The sequence below is a fragment of the Mytilus californianus genome, unplaced genomic scaffold (assembly GCF_021869535.1).
Source record: "Mytilus californianus isolate M0D057914Y unplaced genomic scaffold, xbMytCali1.0.p SCAF_7, whole genome shotgun sequence".
NCBI lineage: Eukaryota > Metazoa > Mollusca > Bivalvia > Mytilida > Mytilidae > Mytilus > Mytilus californianus.
In genome coordinates this window covers 14,194,348-14,216,402 of record NW_026262723.1, presented here as the reverse complement: position 1 = coordinate 14,216,402, position 22,055 = coordinate 14,194,348, and the positions used below count along the sequence as shown (strand labels likewise).

Here is a 22,055-nt window from a genome sequence, read left to right as displayed (position 1 = left end):
ATTTTTTTCCCTTTTTTTCTTTAAAATTTTCCATTTTAAATTGGTTATTTCTGATTTATATATAAAAGCAAATAATAATGATATGGTTTGAATAGATAAATTAAAAATTTTTAAGTTCTTAGACCACATTTATTCTGTGTCAGAAACCTATGCTGTGTCAAATATTTAATTACAATCCAAATTCAGTGCTGTATCAAGCTTCAATGTTGTGTCCATACTTGCCCCAACTGTTCAGGGTTCGACCTCTGCGGTCGTATCAAGCTGCGCCCCAGCGGAGCATTTTATTGATTAATATCTTACAAAAATCTTCTCTGAAACCACTGGCCAAATTTAACTAAACTTGGTCACAATCATCATAAGGGTATAAATTTTTTTAAATGTGTCCAATGACCCCACCTGCCAACTAGGATGCTCAACATGTCTAAAAATAGAACATAGGGGTAAAATGCAAAATTTGACTTTTATCTTGAAATTTGCTTAGAATAGAGAAAATATGAAAGGGGCAGAAATGTTCATAATGTTGAGATCAATTTGCTGTCTATTTACGTCCAAACTGTCAGACGTCTTCTTATAGGAGTTATTACCCATAAATGTCAAATTTTACCATCTTTTTCATTTTTGCTGATTATTTTGAAAATTATAATAGAGAGACAGAATCTTTGTTCTGGAAAAGTGATCAGGAAGACAAGATTGCTAAAATCTTCAGTAGTCTCGTTATTGGAATTATTTCCCTTTAAAGATGATTTTTACATTTTTTTGTTGTTGTTTGCCTGTTATCTTGAAAAGTTAGTATAATAGATTGAATTTTTAAAAAGCAAAAAACATCAGCAGGACAAAATCTACAAATATGTCTACATGACTGAAATTGTCAGTTAGCTCTTAATAAAGTCATTCCCCTATAATGATGATTTTAACTTAAAAGTGGCCAGTGTTGAAGATGCAGGTGAGCGACACAGGATCTTTAGAGCTTCTAGTTTTAACCCTCCTCCCTTACCCTAATTTGTATTGCCTACCATGAAGACTTTTTTTTTCATTCTTGAACCAACACAGTTAAGTCAAACTATTTAAACCAGTAAAAAACTTTTTAACTCACCTGGCCCAAAGGGCCAAGTGAGCTTTTCTCATCACTTGGCGTCCGTCGTCCTTCATCGTCGTCTGTCGTCGTTAACTTTTACAAAAATCTTCTTCTCTGAAACTACTGGGCCAAATTTGACCAAACTTGGCCACAATCATCATTTGAATATCTAGTTTAAAAAATTTGTCCGGTGACCCGGCCAACCGACTAAGATGGCCGCCATGGCTAAAAATAGAACATAGGGGTAAAATGTAGATTTTAGCTTATATCTCTGAAACCAAAGCATTTAGAGCAAATCTGACATGGAGTAAAATTGTTTATCATGTCAAGATCTATCTGCCCTGAAATTTTCAGATGAATCGGACAACCCGTTGTTGGGTTGCTGCCCCTGAATTGGTAATCTTAAGGAAATTTTGCTGTTTTTGGTTATTATCTTGAATATTATTATAGATAGAGATAAACTGTAATAATGTTCAGCAAAGTAAGATCTACAAATAAGTCAACTTGACCAAAATGGTCAGTTGACCCCTTAAGGAGTTATTACCCTTTATAGTCAATTTTTAACCATTTTTCGTAAATTTTTGTGTAATCTTTTACAAAAATCTTCTCCTCTGAAACTACTGAGACAAATTTAACCAAACTTGTCCACAATCATCATTAGGGTATCTAGTTTAAAAAATGTGTCTGATGACCCCGCCCGTGAACCAAGATGGCAGACATGGCTAAAAAATAGTACATAGGGTAAAATGCAATTTTTGGCTCATATCTCTGAAACCAAAGCATTTAGAGCAAATCTGATGGGATAAAATTGTTCATTAGGTCAAGATCTATCTGCCCTGAAATTTTCAGACCAATCAGGCAACACGTTGTTGGGTTCCTGCCCCTGAATTGGTAATTTTAAGAAAATTTTGCAGCTTTTGGTTATTATCTTGAATATTAATATAGATAGAGATAAACTGTAAACAGCAATAATGTACAGCAAAGTTAGATCTACAAATAAATTTTAACAAAATATTTTCCACTGTATCTACCGGGCCAAGTTCATTATAGAGATAATAGTAAGGAGCAAGAATGTTCAGTAAAGTAAGATCAACAAACACATCACCATCACCAAAACACAATTTTGTCATGAATCCATCTGTGTCCTTTGTTTAATATGCACATAGACCAAGGTGAGCGACACAGGCTCTTTAGAGCCTCTAGTTAAAAGTTAACAAAAAAACGGGTATTTTTAAGGCCTTAATTCACAGTTCCAGTTGTTGATATTCCTTTTTGTGTATTTTTAAGGCCTTATTTCACAGTTACAGTTGTTGATATTCCTTTTTGTGTATTTATTAGGTTGGAAGAGCAGGGAAAGTGTGCCAAAACTAGTGGAGGAGTACATGAACAAAGAATTGAAAGTAGATGAATTTGTTTCCCATAATGTTAAGCTTGACCAGATTAATGAAGCATTTGACTTGATGCATTCTGGGAAGAGGTAAGTAGAGTACTGTGTGTGGAAGAAGTTAGGACAATCAGCTGCTATGAAATGTGAGGAAGTATTCTAAAGCATGAAATGGTCTCAAGATTTTAACATGGTATTATATTTCATAAACAAAGTATAAACATGTATTGGTACATGTATTAGGAAACGGAAAGTGAACCCACCTAACATCTACATCATTTTATAGTCTCTGGTGGAAAGTTGCCTCATTGGAAATCATAACAAAAAATCTTATTTTAAAACAGTTTTGGATTTAAAACATTAATTTGATGGAAACAGTAATACTTAAAAAAATAGCAATTTAATTCATGATTTATTACCTGGAACAACGAAAAGTGCTCGTTTACCTTTTTAAGCTAGAGTAATCTGCTTGGATTTGAGAATCAGATTTGTAGTAGCTCTTACTCTTTCAGCATTTATAGAAGGTAGCATTAACTATATGTTTTCTGACAATAAAACCATTTTATATGAATGGCCAATTACCAAGAAAGATGAAAATCATTAATGTATTCATAAAGCTTTGATAACTTGAAAACTAGATTGGTATTTAAAATTCTTTTGTCATACTTTTTAAAGTTTTAGTAAAGGGTAATTTTATCCATTTAAAGGATTGGAAACTTAACTACAAATTTGATTGAACTTTTTATTTTTATTCTATAATTAAGGAAATATGCCTTAAAACTGAAAACAGTTGACATTCATGAGATTGCCATGTAATCAGAACTAAATGAAGAAGAAAAAAACAAGAACCTTCATAATAGATCTGTTATAAATTAGAATAAAAAAAAAGGCACTAAAATTTAAATGAAAATTAAATTCTGTACATCCAACTAAGTGTAATTTCTCTTTTCAGCATTCGAGCTGTTGTTGCTCTGTTCTGAGAAAATCTACCAGAAGTGCCTTAAAGAAAGAAATGATCCATTCCAGTGCATTTAACTAATTCTAGTGCTAAATTATTTAATTTGAAAGAACATTCTACACAAGATATATTAATAGAACATATGCAAATTAAAAGCTTCACAAATATTTTAGCTTCTTATTCTATTGAAAGCAGTTGAAAATGATATTAGAAGATCCAAACAAATAATGAAAGTACCAGTAATGGTTATTTCTTGCTATCTAGTTTTACATAAAAAGAGAGTTATTTCCCTTTGACTAATAAAAAACATTACTGTCTTTTTCGTTCATTTGGGCTTGCATGGAAACCATGGATCCTTTATAGCAATCACTTTAACCATCTGTTAGGAGTTTAAGCCTGTGATGCCCTAGTCTGTCCTTCTGTTATCTGCCATTCCATATAAACTTTACTTAATATATATTTGATCCGTTACTTTATCGTGTAGAGTTGTATTATTTACTGTGTATATCCTAAAGGCTTTGACTGTTCACAATACCTAAAATGTCTAACTTAATTGCAGTTAAAATTCATCTCTAAGCACAACAACACAAGCATTCTAATTTTTTTGATTTTTTTTTTTGGTTATACTGAATGAGCCAAGAACAAATAACGAGTGTCATATATTTAACACAAGAAGGTGTTGAAATTTTAGTTTTTGTTATGAATTGCTAAGTAACTGCACCTATTTCTGCTTTTTAGGCATATTGCAGACTAGAGAATGAGCTTTATTTTGATCTCTGTTGGTGTGTTCTTATGTTGTACTGTTACACCACTGTCCCAGGTTAGGGGAGGGTTGGGATCCCACTAACATGTTTAACCCCGCCACATTCTGTATGTATGTGCCTGTCCCAAGTCAGGAGCCTGTAATTCAGTGGTTGTCGTTTGTTTATGGGTTACATATTTGGTTTTTTTTGTTCATTTTTAGCTCACCTGGCCTGAAGGGTCGTCCGTCGTCGTTAACTTTTACAAAAATCTTCTCCTCTGAAACCACTGGGCCAATTTTAACCAAACTTGGCCACAATCATCATTAGTGTATCTAGTTTGAAAAATGTGTCCGATGACCCCGCCAACCAACCAAGATGGCCGCCATGGCTAAAAATAGAACATAGGGGTAAAATGTAGATTTTGGCTTATATCTCTGAAACCAAAGCATTAAGAGTAAATATGACTTGGGTAAAACTGATTATCAGGTCAAGATCTATCTGCCCTGAAATTTTCAGACAAATCTGACAACCAGTTGTTGGGTTGCTGCCCCTGAATTGGTAATTTTTGCCATTTTTGGTTATTATCTTGAATATTATTATAGATAGAGATACACTGTAAACAGCAATAATGTTCAGCAAAGTAAGATCTACAAATAAGTATTCATGACCAAAATTGTGAGTTGACCCCTTTAGGAGTTATTGCCCTTTATAGTCAATTTTTAATAATTTTTCGTAAATTTTTGTAATCTTTTACAAAAATCTTCTTCTCTGAAACTACTGAGACAAATTTAACAATACTTGGTCTTAATCATTATTAAAGTATCTAAGTTAAAAATTTGTCCGATGACCCCACCTTCCAACCATCATGGCCGACTTGGTTAAAAATAGAACATAGGGGTAAAATGCAGTTTTTGGTTTATATCTCTGAAACTCAAACATTTAGAGCAAATCTGACAGGTGGCAAAAATGTTTAATAGATTGAGATTTATCTGCCCTGAAATTTTCAGACGAATCCGACAACCTGTTGTTGGGTTGCTGCCCCTGAGTTAGTAATTTTACATAAATTTTGCAGTTTTTTTTGTTATTATCTTAGATATCATTATAATATCTAATATCTAATACTATTAATAATGATTTTAACCTTATTTTACATGATTTCCAAAGCATCACTAAATACAGGTGAGCGACACAGGCTCTTGAGAGCCTCTAGTTTGTACATAAATTAGGCCGTTAGTTTTCTCATTTGAATTGTTTTACATTGTCATTTTTGGGGCCTTTTATAGCTGACTGTGCGGTATGGGCTTTGCTCATTGTTGAAGGCCGTACGGTGACCTACAGATGTTAATTTCTGTGTCATTTGGTCTCTTGTGGAGAGTTGTCTCACTGGCAATCATACCACATCTTCTTTTTAGCTCACCTGACCTGAAAGGTCAAGTGAGCTTTTCTCATCACTTGGCGTCCGTCGTCCGTAAACTTTTACAAAAATCTTCTCCTCTGAAACTACTAGGCCAAATTTGACCAAACTTGGCCACAATCATCATTGGGGTAACTAGTTTAAAAAATGTGTCCGGTGACCCGGCCAACCAACCAAGATGGCCGACATGGCTAAAAATAGAACATAGGGGTAAAATGTAGATTTTGGCTTATATCTCTGAAACCAAAGCATTTAGAGCAAATCTGACATGAAGTAAAATTGTTTATCAGGTCAAGATCTATCTGCCCTGAAATTTTCAGATGAATCGGACAACCCGTTGTTGGGTTGCTGCCCCTGAATTGGTAATTTTAAGGAAATTTTGACGTTTTTGGTTATTATCTTGAACATTATTATAGATAGAGATAAACTGTAAACAGCAATAATGTTCAGCAAAGTAAGATCTACAAATAAGTCAACTTGACCAAAATGGTCATTTGACCCCTTAAGGAGTTATTGCCCTTTATAGTCAATTTTTAACCATTTTTCGTAAATTTTTGTAATCTTTTACAAAAATCTTCTCCTCTGAAACTACTAAGACATATTTAACCAAACTTGTCCACAATCATCATTAGGGTATCTAGTTTAAAAAATGTGTCCGATGACCCCGCCCGCGAACCAAGATGGCCGACATGGCTAAAAAATAGTACATAGGGTAAAATGCAAGTTTTGGCTCATATCTCTGAAACCAAAGCATTAAGAGCAAATCTGATGGGATAAAATTGTTCATTAGGGCAAGATCTATCTGCCCTGCAATTTTCAGACCAATCAGGCAACCCGTTGTTGGGTTGCTGCCCCTGAATTGGTAATTTTAAGAAAATTTTGCAGCTTTTGGTTATTATCTTGAATATTGTTATAGATAGAGATAAACTGTAAACAGCAATAATGTACAGCAAAGTTAGATCTACAAATAAGCAACATGACCAAAATTGTCAATTGACCCCTTAAGGAGTAATTGCCCTTTATAGTCAATTTTTTACAATTTTCATAAATTTTGTAAATTTTTACAAAGTATTTTCCACTGTAACTACCGGGCCAAGTTCATTATAGATAGAGATAATAGTAAGGAGCAAGAATGTTCAGTAAAGTAAGATCTACAAACACATCACCATCACCAAAACACAATTTTGTCATGAATCCATCTGTGTCCTTTGTTTAATATGCACATAGACCAAGGTGAGCGACACAGGCTCTTTAGAGCCTCTAGTTTATATTTGAAAGGCAATTAAGGCATTTTAATATAATTAGTAATATCTACTGGACTTTTATTAAGCTCACCTTAAGAAAGTTGTGAGCTATTGCCCTCACTTAATTTCTTGTCATCTCCTCTCTACTTCACTTAACATTGGAACAAAAACATACTATACAGACTAACTTCACAGTGTACTTATTCATCTCCATATCTTGGAATAGAGTGAATTTTTGTTTTTTTTATTGGAAACCATGGACAATATATTTACTATGATGAGGAAGGTTTCAACACATAACTACAGTTTTTGTCATAATTTTAAAATGGTCTTTTTCAACACGCCCACATGTACCTGTGTTAAGGTCATACACCAAATGAAAAATCTTCATTTTCATTTACATGTATATAGCAAATATAAATAAGAAGATGTGGAATGAGTGCCAATGAGACAACTATCCATCCTAGTCACAATGTGTTAAATATAAACCATTATAGGTAAAAGTATGGCCTTCAACACGGAGCCTTGGCTTACACCGACCCAACAGGAAGTTCACATTTGGCAAAAGTCAATACTGTCAATGAAGTTCACATCCTTAATGTACCTGACAATTGCGCTTTGACTGGATAGAAATCTATGAAGTTCACATCCACATTACAGTTGATTACATTTTATACATGACCATTCTACTAGAACTCATTTTTATACCACCGCAAAAAATTTTGTGGTCGTAAATTGGTATCACGTCGTCGTCGTCGTTGTCCAAGACATTTGGTTTCCAGACAATAACTTTAGTAAATGTAAATAGAAATCTATGAAATTTAAACACAAGGTTTATAACCACAAAAGGAAGGTTGGGATTGATATTGGGGGTTATAGTCCTAACAGTTAAGGAATTAGGGGCCAAAATAAGCATTTTTCTAGTTTCCAGATAATAACTTGTGGAACGGTGTATGGATCTCTCTGAAATTATACCACAAGTTTCCATACCACAAAGGGATGGTTAGGATTGGCTTTGGGAAGGGGGGGGGGGTTATGGATCAAACCTTTTAGGAATAAGGGGCAAAAAAGGGGGAAAAACAAATTTCCTGGTTAATGGACAATTAAAAAATGTACAATGTTATGTTTAGATTACCTCCCTTACACTGTTTTTAAATTAAGTATAAAGAAATGTTGTATTGTCTTGAGGTGATTAGCTGTCAATTTATTTTTAGAAGTTACTATTTAAAAATGGTGATTAAGGAATATTAATTTAAGCCATGGTTATGTATGTCATTTTCTATTTTAAGACTTTTATGATGTATTTAAATGGGTAATTATGGTTGCAAACTCCATTGGGGGCGTAATTTTTTTTTTTTTTGGTTGGGGGGGGGTCAATTTGCAACAGCATAGTGTATTGCACAAAAGCAAAAATGTGAATATAAATTCAAATCATATAACCAATTCTTAGTTCTTTGACTACAGTTATTCTGTGTCAGAAACCTATTATGTGTCAAATATTTAATTACAATCCAAATTCAGACCTGTATCAAGCGCGATTATTGTGTCCATTTTTGCCCAAACTGTTCAGGGTTGGACCTCTGCGGTCGTTTCCAGCTGCGCTCAAGGAAGCAATTTCTTTTTTCTATTTGCAATTGCCATTTCAAGTAAGCAAGATGTTCTAATTTTTTTTCTAAAGGCACAAAAGACCTTATGCAAAAGAAAATTAAGACAAGTTTTAGTGCATCCCATTAACCTTCATCAGGAACTGCTAAATCCAAAAATTTCACAGAACGGGTTGCTATCTGTTATATTTGTATTTTTCTCCGTTTGTGATAAATTGGGCCGTCGGGTTTTTGTTTGAATTGTTTCACATTTTATCATGTTTGGGCCTTTTATAGCCCATTTTATTGTTGGAGGCCACGCAGTATACTATAGTTGCCTAAAGCCTGTTGGATTGTTGTCTAATTGGCAATCATTTCAACTCACCTTATTTTATAAAGATGTATAAATACTTAAACCGAGAAAATTGATGATAAATTTAAGAATATAAGATGTCAAAAACTGACAATCAGCTCCAGGCCTCTACAATAACTTTTTTTTTCAACTTGCCCAATAGGACAAGTACACATCAAAACTTACTTGTCCGAATGAAATTGTAACTTGTCCAAAAAAAACACTTAATATTAACCTTTTTTGCATTTTAAGTTGATTCAATGAACATAAGAATAGAATTTGATTTATATCTCTTGATATCCTTTTCAAAAATATGAGTCGAGAACAACTGAATCAAGTCATGTCACAGGATTTAGGTTCTAGTTTTCATCAATGCCAAAGTCTCATCAGACTCTGCACATGAGGCACAGTCTGGTAGGCCTGTCAGTCTACACTCATTTGGTGTATCCTGGTCTTTCATGTTGTTAAAATATTGATTATTATGATTAATGCCTTACAACAAACAGCTTTGTTTTTAATATATTATGGTCAATAATTTCTTCATTTTTTATTTTTAAAAATATTTTTGTTAAATAAAATTTATCATATTTATTATAAGCAACAGAAAAAGGTAGGGAAATGAGGTACTGGTTGACTTGGTATGAAATGTCTCCTACGGTGCCATACTGTCTATTAAACATGGAAGGATTGGTTTCCGTGCCGGTGCCGAACTGTCTTGTTACCTTATCTACAAAGCGCATTCTTGATTTCATCTAAGACTGGTTTCCGAGAATATTACGCGCGTTTTATCTGTTATAAAGTATCTGTCAAAGAACCAGTGTTAAATTATCGATTGCAAGTAAACATGGTAAACATGTCAAATTAATATTTGTTTTTATCTTTTCTTGTTTTTTGTTTATTACTCAATACTTTGTTCATCAAAGTTGGATTTAATTCATTTTCTACAAAATGATTTTACTTGTCCCGTCGGACAACCTTGATCTAGCTTTTACTTGTCCGACCTTTTTTTCCTCTGGTACCGGACAATCGGACAAGCGTTATTGTCGAGCCCTGAGCTCCAAACAGTAAATACTGAGACTAACAAAACAAAAGTTATCATAGTGCTTTGGGAATCGTATTTTTTTCAACTTGTTTTAAATTTAGTTTTTGACCATGCTGAAGAATACACTGTTTGACTTTATGAAGTCTTTACCCTCAACTTTTACATGCAACATTTTCTTCTTGTATCCTTGGACTTTCCTACAATTCCACAGAAAGCTTTATACATGTAGGATACATCTTATTATTTTTCAAAATGCAGGATCCCGCCTTATCCAATAATTTTGAATACACTTCATCAGATCCAAGTGTTCTTAGAAAGTCAGGATCATTTGACAACTTATAATTTTAAATGTCTATGCATGTGTTTACAACATCAGTCCAAATGTCCAACACAATTGAGTTGCATGTTAATTTACCCATTATATTATTATAGGATAAGACGGACATATTCAAATCATTGTCAGTCCATTTATCCCACAAGAAAATATTCAAGTTAGAGAACGGAAACTAAAAATTTTGCACTTTTTATACGACCGCAAAAAAAATTTTGTGGTCGTATAGTGGTATCACCTTGGCGTCGTCCTCGTCCGAAGACACATTGGTTTTCGCACTCTAACTTTAGTTTAAGTGAATGGAACTCTATAAAATTTTACCATAAGGTTCAATACCACAAAAGGAAGGTTGGGATTGATTTTGGGGGTTATGGTACCAACAGTTAAGGAATTAGGGGCCAAAAAGGGGCAAAAAATAAGCATTTTTGTAACTTCCAGACATAACTTGTGTGTTAGTGTATGGATCTCTCTGACATTGTACCACAAGGTTCCATATCATACAGGGAATGCTGGGATTGATTTTTGGGGTAATTGCCTCAAAATATTAGGAATTAGGGGCCAAAAAAGGGGCAAAAAACCAGCATTTTTCTAGTTTCATGACAATAACTTGTGTGTAAGTGTATGGATCTTTATGAAATTGTACTACAAGGTTCCATATCACAAAGGGAAAGCTGGAATTGTGTTTGGGGGTAATTGCCCAAAATGTTTAGGAATAAGGGGCCAAAAATAAGCATTTTTCTAGTTTCCAGACAATAACTTGTGTTCAAGTGTATGGATCTCTCTGAAATTGTACTGCAAGGTACCATACCACAAAGGGAAGGCTGGAATTGATTTTGGGGGTAATTGCCTCAAAATTTTAAGAATTAGGGGCAAAAAACCAGCATTTTTCTTGTTTCAGGACAATAATTTGTGTGTAATTGTATGGATCTTTATGAAATTGTACTACAAGGTTCCATATCACAAAGGGAAAGCTAGGTTTGAGTTTGGGGGTAATTGCCCTATATGTTTAGGAATTTGGGGCCAAAAAACAAGCATTTTTCTAGTTTCCAGACAATAACTTGTGTTCAAATGTATGGATCTCTCTGAAATTGTACTGCAAGGTACAATACCTCAAAGGGAAGGCTGGGATTGAGTTTGGGGGTGATGAATCATAAGGAGGTTCAAAATATTTTGGGGGGGGGGATTTTTTTCTTTAAAATTTTCCATTTTAAATTGGTTATTTCTGATTAATATATAAAAGCAAATAATAATGATATGGTTTGAATAGGTAAATTAAATTTTTTTAAGTTCTTAGACCACATTCATTCTGTGTCAGAAACCTGTGCTGTGACAAATATTTAATCACAATCCAAAATTCAGTGCTGTATCAAGCTTGAATGTTGTGTCCATACTTGCCCCAACTGTTCATGGTTAGACCTCTGAGGTCGTATCAAGCTGCGCCCAGCGGAGCATTTTATTTCCATTTATACAGGGGCATAACTCTACTTACTCTAGAATGGTTAAAGTGACACCACCAAAATTCAAACTTGATCTGTGTTTTGTGGTAATAAGCATTGTGTATAAGTTTCATAACATTTGGTTGAGGCAAACTCCAGTTAGAGAATTGAAACCAATTTTGGGACGTACGTATGTACAGACGGACAAGGGTAAAACTTAATGCCCCCTCCCCTACAGCAGGGGCATAAAAATCCTATCTCGAACTAAACATTTTTAACATAAAAAATTCTAAATGACTATCTCTTCTTACAGTGCTGATAAACCCTTGTTTTTGGTGGGATTCGTGTTGCTTAGTATTTTTGTATGTTGTGTTTTGTATACTGAATGTCTTTTGGACTTTTTTTGCCATGGCATTGTCAGTTGATCTTCAACTTATGTGTTTGAATGTCCCTTTGATATCTTTTGCCTCTCTTTTGCTTGGAAAATTTAAAACAAAAATTCCATTCAAAATCCATCAGTTAAATTGAAACAAAGCTTGATGAGTATTTAACATGTTCAGTGGTCAGAAATTGTGTAAAATTGCAGAATTTCTTTATTGAATCAAGAACAAGAGACTGGCTTCAACAACTGCAAGCAAGTGTTTTTGTTGTCATCTTTCCATGCTGAAACAAATTTTTTAGTGAGCTCAAACAAATAATAGTGCTTTCTTTTGTTTACCATTCACGAGATAAATAAATGGAGAATGTGTCCATATGACACAGATGATGCCCCCGCTTGCATATAATGTTATAAAGGGATATAACTCAAGAACTGTAAAAGTGACGCTACCCAAATTTCTACTTGATCGGAGTTTTGTGGTAATAAGCATTGTGTATACGTTTCATAACATTTGGTCAAGGCAAACTAAAGTTAGAGAACGGAAACGAAAAATTTAACAATTTTTCCATTTTTAGAGGGGCATAACTCTAGAACAGCAAAAGTGACGCCACCAAAATTTGAACTTGATCTGTGTTTTGTGGTAATTAGCATTGTGTACAAGTTTCATAACATTTGGTTGAGGCAAACTAAAGTTAGAGAACAGAAACCAATTTTGGGACGTACAGACAGACAATGCAAGGGTAAAACTTAATGCCCCCTCTGCTACAGCTGGGGCATAAAAAGTGGAGATTGAGTGCATATTAAGATTTTTTTTTAACCCTACTCAATATCATTCACCAAGCTCTGTGGCGGTCTGTTTACACATTACATCAATGTTTTTATCCATGAAGGATCTTTGGTGTTAATGACATATGATACAATGTAATTTTGCTTCTGTTAAATTCTTTCTAAATTTGAAAACTTCCCCACTATTTACAGCTTAACCTACTGTGCAAAGACCTTGTGTTGACCTTAGATTACCATTGCTTTATTGTATTGTTAAATTAACGTTACCGTCCCTGCTTGTACCCTTGCACCTGCCTGCATCTTTTACTCGGATAACCTGTCATCCTACATTTGTACCTCAATTCATCTTTAAGAACCACATGCATGTATTATGCCCATCAGACTAAATGTATGATTTGTACAAAATACTTTTCTAAGAAAAACATAATCACAGCAGAAATAAGTTTAATCATGATCATGAAACAAAATGTACAACCTGGTGACATTCCTGTCAATGAGTATTTACAAATGAAAATAAATTACATTCCCCCTTAACTTTTTATTTAAACTGAATTTTTAAACCCCTTGCTTGACAAACTTCGGTAAGTAAATTTTTCATATAACTGATTTCATTGACCAACTGTTCCACTTTAGTTTTCAATTCTTTATTCTTATCACTAAGTACATCTTCATCAGAGTGAATTGTTCCACGCTCTTGACGCTTTTTCTCGCGATAACGTATGGCAGCATTCCTGTTTTGAATTCTTTTTCGTTCTTTTTTGTCTAGTTTTTCAACAGGTTTGTCATAGGGCTTGGTTTTACTTCTACCCTCTTTCTGGCTCTTTTTAGATTTTTTGTTTGTGCTGCCATCAGATATGTAAGGGACATAATCCGGATCTTCTTGAATACTACTTGACGGTGAAGCAGGTTCCGGACTGGATAAAATATTGTCAATATCTTCGGATGACAAAGGAGAAGCAATGAATTCATTCATAGTCACATCCATCAAACTTGAATTGCTGCTATCCAATAAAGAAACTTCATTTGAGGTAGCACCGTCACTAATAGAGGTGTCACAGTGTGAAATGTTCGAGTCATACAGCTCTTGTAATTGCTGTTGTAAAATCAAAGTGTTTATACCATCAATTTCCTCCATTGCTTCTTCAAGTATGCTGCCAGACTTTATACTATGGTCCAATTTCTGATTTAAAACTTCAGTTGGGTTGTAAACCAGTTCATTTTTAACTGAATCATTTTGAATAACTTTAACTGCGTCATATTGCATGTTCTTTGGAACAGTTGGTGATGATTTTATTTTGATAGGCTGTGTAAGTAATTCTTCCAGGAGCCGACCACTTTTGGTGGTATTTGGAATTGTCTCTTGTTCGGATAGTAGGGAATTGTCCCCGAGTAAACAGCTGAGATCAACTGTCTCCATCCAATTATTTTCTGTCAAAATAAATGATATAAAATATATTAATAATAATACAATATATTGTGTGATATGTAACATAAACATGTAATTGTGTATCAGTACAAATGTATGTATTTGAATACTCCAATGTAAATTTTGTATTCCTGTGTTGATAAAGGCACTTGCTATAATTCCTTTTTTCATTTATTATATGTTAGCTCCCTCTAGGACCAATACAATGTATGTGTTTTCACTGTGGCTTAATGCGATACATTTATAATGTCTTCAATTTTAGATTAAGTGTAAAGGTTAACCTGGTCCCTTTTAGGTTCTACATATTCTACAATTAACATGTCAAATATGTTATATTCACATCCATTAAACTTAAATTGCTGCTATCCAATAAAGAAACTTCATTTGAGGTAGCACTGTAACGAATAGAGGTGTCACAGTGTGAAATGCTTGAGTCATATATCTCTTTTTACCATATCATATTCAGCATCCCTTTTTTATGGACAAAAAAAACGTTACAGTTAAATCATCAAATTATTGTAACGATGTCAATAGAAAATTGTCTTTGTTTTTTGACTGGATTATACATGTATACTTATTATATATGTCAAGCCTCCATGGTCTTTATAAACATAATAAATAAGTTGTTTTCCAACAATCATTCGCATATACCCTAATCTAATACACACCTTCAAGTGATCCAGAGGATAAAACATCCTCAAATAATTCTCCTGGACCATATTCATCTTTGACTAGACTGTCACCAGGGATTCCAAATCCCACATCAAACTTGTCAAGGTCTTCAACTCCCGGCCCGAAGCCGTTGCTGGACGGGACAAGCCCGTCGAACAGAGTAAACTCCTCCATCTCTTGGAATAATGAACTCATTTTTATTTTCAAATGATGATGATGATGAATAACTTGTGATTTCTGCAGAATCGTAAGCCACTGATAGGGCAACAAAGAAAAATATGTTGGGTAACCTGAAAATGAAATAATAATCACATTAGTAAACTTATCTAATTAATCTAAACAGCATAATAACTATATCAAGTCTGTAATCTCAAATAAATAATGAATTAAAGTTTGTTTTTGAATAGGTGTACATAAACTATGTAAACAAATATATATATATAGTGTTTCAAATATCAATACTGACAAATTATGGCTACATTTACCATATCATGATCATCACTCCCTTTTTTGGAAAAAAAAACGTTACATGTAAATTATCAAACTATTGCAACGAAAGAAATCAATCAATCAATCAAATGTGTTTAAATGTCATTATGGTGTAGGTTTATAAATGTCCGAGGGGTCAACACCCCCCCCCCCCTTTTTTCAGGACACTCTCATCTTGAGTTAAACTGTTTTCCAATGAGGTATACGAGTGTTTAAGTCATTTACATGATTACATTTAATGTTTTGAAATCGTTTCTATATCTAACCCATTCATTGTTAATAATAAAACGTGGCGGTAAAAAATGGCTTGACGGAAAGCGACAAAGGAAATCGTTGTGTTGTTAAAAACATGTAACTGTACTTACGCCATGATTAAAAATAAAGTGTAGCTGAAAGCCTAAGCTTTCCTGTGGTTGGGGCACGTCCTCGCTAGAGATCCATCGCAAATATCGTCGTGTTGGCACACGGAATATGTGTAATCACTGTGTTGTCTATGTTAGCATGTCAGAAAATGGACGATTGTGGGCAAAGTGCGCTACTAAATTTCCTTTTCAAGGTTATCTTCTTCCGCAAAACTGTTACAAAACAAATAAGGTTGAAATAACATTATATTAGTTTATTCATTTTTTATAAATTAATATTTTATATTTCAAAAATATTGAGGTTGATGACTTTGATATCCTAATCTGCAAATAGTTTGTGTTTGAATCGTGGTTTATTTTTTTTAGCGCAAGCATGTAGTTATACGTCGTGTATTGCATCAGAAAAATATCTTGGCAGTGTGCCACAACTGGAACTTTTGATTGGACAATGCCGATCAGAATTTACTATATTTGGAGTATGACGTATATTCATTCATACTATACATACTCTCTGATTTATTCAATTTTAGGAAAAAGGACAAAAGGTAGAACTATCGTGACAAAGCAAACATATTTATAGTACAAGAACAAGAATCTATAGTACAATCGAACTAAAACCAGAATCTATGATTTGGGAAATGATAAAAATATATTTTATTCAAATTAAGAGCCCCGAATTAAGGCTGGGACTATTATACTAATAGTCCGAGATTAAGGGCATGATTTTTAATATATATTCAGTGACATTCTTTTCCCGGCTAGACTTGCTACATGTCCCTTCCTTATTATTTTTATTTAATTTTGCCCCTTTAACAATTTTACTGCTATAAGATAAGATAAGATAAGAATTTTATTAATCTAATCAAGAACCCATAAAGGGCATCATTTACAACAATATTAAGCACAATATGATTGGAAAAAAGAAAAACTATATCCTAATATAATACTATCATATATTGGACAGGATCAGAGCCTAACACATCATGTGTCTTACATAACATTAACAATAATTGCATAATAATTTTATATATTTTGTATCCACCTGGATCTTATTTCTAAACACTTAATTATATAATTGCCTAGGCACATAAGAGTTGGTAAATGCTCATTTGTGAACAGCCAGAAATATTTTAGCTAGGAGATTACCATTATACTGACATCTGCAGAGCCTTTCTCCAAGGGCAATCAGTATACTGGAAGTTAACAGTAAACATATAAATTAGTAAGAAAGAAATAAAAGAAAGGGAATTGTAGCAAGCCTATCTTTTCCCCTATTCGGACTTAATGTTTTGGGGAGGGATAGGGGATTCTCACATAAACTTTTCACTTCGACCATTAGCTAGAAAAATATTGGATTCAAATTATGTATTTTTTTTTCAGTTTCAGGCCCCCTTTATAACTGATGTCTTATTTTTTTTTCTATTTTGGCACCCCATATTCTTGTTTCTTTAATATTTCTTTTCAGTTTATATTTTATCACCCTATTATTCTCCATTCTTTATTTTCTTCGTCTTGATCATAATAAATATCTTATATTATCTTTTCTTTACTTTTTTTTTCATTTAGGGGCCGCGGCGGCCCGCGATTGATATACTAGTACTTAATTATGTAGTTTATCTAGTATTACTAGCCTGTAGAATTCGAACGGTTCACCCCGTATTCGTGGGGCCACTTCAATACTTAATTGATAGGGGGTGTGCCGCTTGGGTTCTATTACTCTATTAACCCTTTTCATATATATATATATAATTTAATTAGATTTTAAAAATGTATATGTATAAAATTGAGAATGGAAATGGGGAATGTGTCAAAGAGATAACAACCCGACCATAGAGCAGACATGCAACAGCCGAAGGCCACCAATGGGTCTTCAATGCAGCGAGAAACTCCCGCACCCGGAGGCGTCCTTCAGCTGGCCCCTAAACAAATATGTATACTAGTTCAGTGATAATGGACGTCATACTAAACTCCAAATTATACACAAGAAACTAAAATTAAAAATGATACAAGACTAACAAAGGCCAGAGGCTCCTGACTTGGACACGCACAAAAATGCGGCGGGGTTAAACATGTTTTTTGAGATCTCAACCCTCCCCCTATACATCTAGCCAATGTAGAAAAAACAAACGTACAACAGTACGCACAGTAAAACTCAGTTTAAGAGAAGTCCGAGTCCGATGTCAGAATAGGAAACAAAAGAAAATAAACAAAATGGCAATAATACATAAATAACAACAGACTACTAGCAGTTACTGACATGCCAGCTCCAGACCTCAATTAAACTGATTGAAAGATTATGTCTTCATCATATGAATATCAGGCACAATCCCTCCTGTTATAGGGGTTTAGTATTAAACCATCATAAAATATATGAGAAGAACATAATTTAACCCGTGTCATGCCTTTTCATATATTGGTTGGGTTTCGTGTGGTGTCTTGGAAAAGTGGAGTGCCAAAGTGTTAAAAGAGGGAACATTTGTGGATAAAAACACAGCCAGGAACACCAAGAAAAATGACTTTCGGCTGTGAAAAAATACAGGGCTTTTTATATAACAAGTAATGGTAACATTAAATTTATTTTGCTTATTCCGGCTCTTTTCTACATGTAAACTCTATCCATACCAGTTGCGGATACAGGATTTTGAAAAAAGGGTTTTTTGGGAGGGGAGGGGGGCACCAAGGCATCATTAGGAGATGGACTTGTAAAAAGTCTTTGAATGAATCGCATGCGTAGCTCCATTAAGACTGAGAGCTGTTGTTCAGTATAGAAGCAACAGAGAACTGTGATAAAGTTCAAGATTGGGTATGTGGTAAAAACACCATTTGCAGGATGAGAAAAAAAAAGAAACTTGTGACAGACCTTGTCAATAGGAAAACAGAGGATATGTGGTTTTCATCCAGGACACAAAATGATCTGTACATGCACAGCAATAAACAAACAAAAAGCAAAGCGCTTTTATGACTGTTCTTCATCTCAAAGTCACAGCGAGGCCTTATACAAGCTTATATAGATCATTGCCACTGACACATTTATCTTCATGTACATAATATATATGCTTCAGTTATCGATTACACAGACACTAGGAGTTCGGACCCCCTTTTTCTCGGTGTTTTAGATTTAAAATTTTTAGTAAATTTTATGTGATATTTCACCTTATTTTCACCTATCAGATATTTGCTTGTTCTTATAAAATACAATCTTACACAATAATAGCAGTTTAAGCGTGCTGTCCCAATATTTTTAACATGCACAAGCATTTAACATACTAAGTTGTGCCCAGTTGTTTAACATGTGTGTTACCACTGTTTTAGCAAGCATTTGTATACAATATACAAATCCTTGTTTTAGCCAATCTGCGTTAAATCAACCTCTGATTTGAATTTGATTTTAGAAACTTCAGTTTCAATTGAATTGCAAGTTCGTAGGATGACATTTCGATCTTCATTCGGACACCTTGTGAAATAACACGTTAAAATCCGACAAAAAATGCAGGGTTCATATTCATATCACATTTAAAAACATGATCTCGCCCTAATCATATGCATATTATAAACTAAGAAAGAATTTTATAAATTTGTCCCCTGGAATAAAATCCTGTGCATGTTCATATTTTTTATCATACCCTTAAACCCATTCTGTTATATAATTCAGAGGTATGGGGAGGTTATAATGTTTCTTGTAATAAATCACAATCCTCCTTGTGTAATCTTGAAAATATTTATAAAAATCTTCAGTGTAATAAGAAACCTCATCTCAAGTTCTCAAAATTTATACTTGGTGTACACAAAAGGAGTTTAAATTTTGCTGTATTATCAGAACTGGGGCGTTTCCTCCTACATTATGATATTGTAAAGTCAATTGTTAAATACTGGTATAGATTTGAAAATCTTCAAACTGAATTCAGTCTGTTGAAAGACGCTTATAAATGCAGCCAAGAGCTTCACAAATCTAACATAACTTCTTGGTTCTCATTTGTTAAAAAATTAGTTGGAGTTCTTGAAATTAAACAAGAAGTAAAAGTTTTGGACAATATAAATTTTTGAATATATCTAACAAATTAATTCACACTAAATATATTAACAATTGGTATGATAGCCAAACAAATGCTTCTGATGGAAAATTGTTCAATTATTTGAAATTTAAACAAAATTTTGGCAATGGAAATTATCTCCCATTGGTTAAAAACTTTGATTTTAGAAGAGCTATTTGTAAATTACGTATATCTGCTCATAAGCTTTAAATTGAATTTGGCCGTTTTTCAAATATTCCACGAAATGAAAGAATTTGCAAAAAAATGCTCCTCTGACTGTGTTGAAGATGAAATCCATTTTTTAACTTCATTTGAAAAATTTAACTCTGATAGAGATGTTCTCTTTGACTTTGTTTGCCATAAAGTTCCAAACTTTTCTTTACTGGACAATCAGCAAAAATTCATATATTTATTAAGCTGTGAAGACAATCAGGTCCTTAATGCTGTTGGAAAATTTATCATCAAGTCAATATGAGTTAGATTTATTTATTTCTCATATCAAGGATTTATAGTAAGACTATACAAATTCTTGCTCATATAAATATATTATATACTATAAATTATTAGGGCTTTTTTACAGTCTAATTGTATTGTAATTGTGTATTTAAATTCTATGTATCTATGCTAATCAATGTTCATTTTCCTTATACATGTATTCTCTATATGCCCCTTGTGGGCCCTTAATTGGTAATAAAATATATCTATGCATGTGATAAAACACCAAACTTGCGAAGAAGCCGGAGGCGCGCAATCCCCTTCCTCCACTTTTTGGTCATAATGAATTACTGAATATCATAAATTATGAAAATGATGTTAAGAGGACACTGACTAACATCTCAATAGTCTATTAAATAAACTCGTATTAAACATTTCTACGGCGCCAGATGCGCGTTTCGTCTACAAAAGACTCATCAGTGACGGGTCACGCTCGAATCAAAAAGTTTTAAAATGGCCAAATAAAATACGAAGTTGAAGAGCATTGAGCACCCAAATTTCAGAAAGGTTTTGCAAACTACAGCTAAGGTAATCTATTCCTGGGGTAGAAAATCCGGCTTAGTATTTCTAAAATTCAAAGTTTTGTTAACAGTTAATTTATGATTGTGACCATATCGATGCTAATTTATGTCAATACAGGAGGACTGACTACTTGGCTGGTGATACCGGCGGGTAGGAAACCTCCACCAGCAGTGGCATCGACCCAGTGGTTGTAAATAAACTCATCATAGATACCAAGACTTAAACATGTGTACGTCAGAGGCGTGTTTCGTCTATAAAACACTCATCAGTGACGCTCGGATCAAAACTAGTTTTTAAAGACCAATTAAAGACTTTATAGTACCAGGAACATATATACTGTTCCCAGATGATACGAAGTTAAAGATCATCAAAGTGAGAAGATCAAAAACCAAATTTCCAAAAGGTTTTGCCGAATAAGCTAAGCCTAATCTACTCATGCATGGGGTAGAAAATCCTTAGTATTTCGAAAAATCGAAAGTTTTTATGACCATATTGAAATGATAATTCATGTCAACACGGAAGTACTGACTACTGGGCTGGTGATCGATACCCTCGGGGAGAAAACCTCCACCAGCAGTGTCAACGACCCAGTGCTTTTAAATAAACTCATCATAGACATGATACTGATACCAGGATTAAAAATGTGTACGCCAGACGCGCGCGTTTCGTCTACAAAAGACTCACCAGTGACGCTCGAATCAAAAAGTATAAAAAAGGTCAAATAAAGACTCTATATGTATATGTACGAAGTTATACTGAAAGAGCATTGAAAACCCAGATTTTCGAAAGGTTTTGCCAAATACAGCTAAATAAGGCAATCTATGAAAGTAGAAATTATTGCCCTTTATCGTCAAGCGTCAAGCGTCCGTTTTTCGCTACCGCACTGTCAAATGAGCCTTAATTTCTTATCGACATTCGTCAAATTTTGTAGCTACCGTACGTTAGCGTCAAACGGAGTAAAATGTTTATCGTTAACGTTATTTTAACAAATATTTTACCGTCATATTCGTCATGTGGGGTACACCAATCCCACCCTCATCTATTCCTGGGGTAGAAATAAAATCCTTAATTAGTATTTCGAAAAAATCAAAGTTTGGTTAACAGTTAATTTATAATTATGACCATCATGCAATGATAATTCAAGCTTTATGTCAACACAGAAGTGCTGACTACTGGGCTGAATGGTGCTACACTCGAGGAGGACACCTCCATGAGGATCGTAATGGGGGTGCCTTCATGACGAATAACGGTAAAAAATCTTGCCAAATGACGCTAACGGTAATTTTTGGTGCATGACGATAAAATGTACATTTTCTTTATGACGATAAAAA

General features: G+C 33.9%; 2 protein-coding genes across 2 annotated transcripts in view; one reads left to right on the top strand and one right to left on the bottom strand.

Annotated features, from left to right (window-relative positions):
* The window catches only part of LOC127707438 (alcohol dehydrogenase class-3 chain H-like), a 35,815-nt gene extending 32,231 nt beyond the window's left edge, over window positions 1-3,584 (top strand). Inside the window, exons 10-11 of the mRNA XM_052211966.1 lie at window positions 2,414-2,552; window positions 3,412-3,584. Coding sequence (XP_052067926.1) covers window positions 2,414-2,552; window positions 3,412-3,439 — 167 coding nt within the window. The 3' untranslated portion in view covers window positions 3,440-3,584. The remainder of the gene's footprint in view (window positions 1-2,413; window positions 2,553-3,411) is intronic.
* A 9,570-nt stretch (window positions 3,585-13,154) lies between these two features.
* LOC127707439 (uncharacterized) lies at window positions 13,155-15,859 on the bottom strand. The gene is made up of 3 exons (XM_052211967.1): window positions 15,680-15,859; window positions 14,822-15,115; window positions 13,155-14,155 (listed from the first exon to the last, which is right to left on the bottom strand). Exons 2-3 carry the CDS (start codon window positions 15,018-15,020, stop codon window positions 13,266-13,268), a joined length of 1,089 nt encoding a protein of 362 aa, XP_052067927.1. The 5' UTR covers window positions 15,021-15,115; window positions 15,680-15,859; the 3' UTR covers window positions 13,155-13,265.
* Between the last annotated feature and the right edge of the window lie 6,196 nt (window positions 15,860-22,055).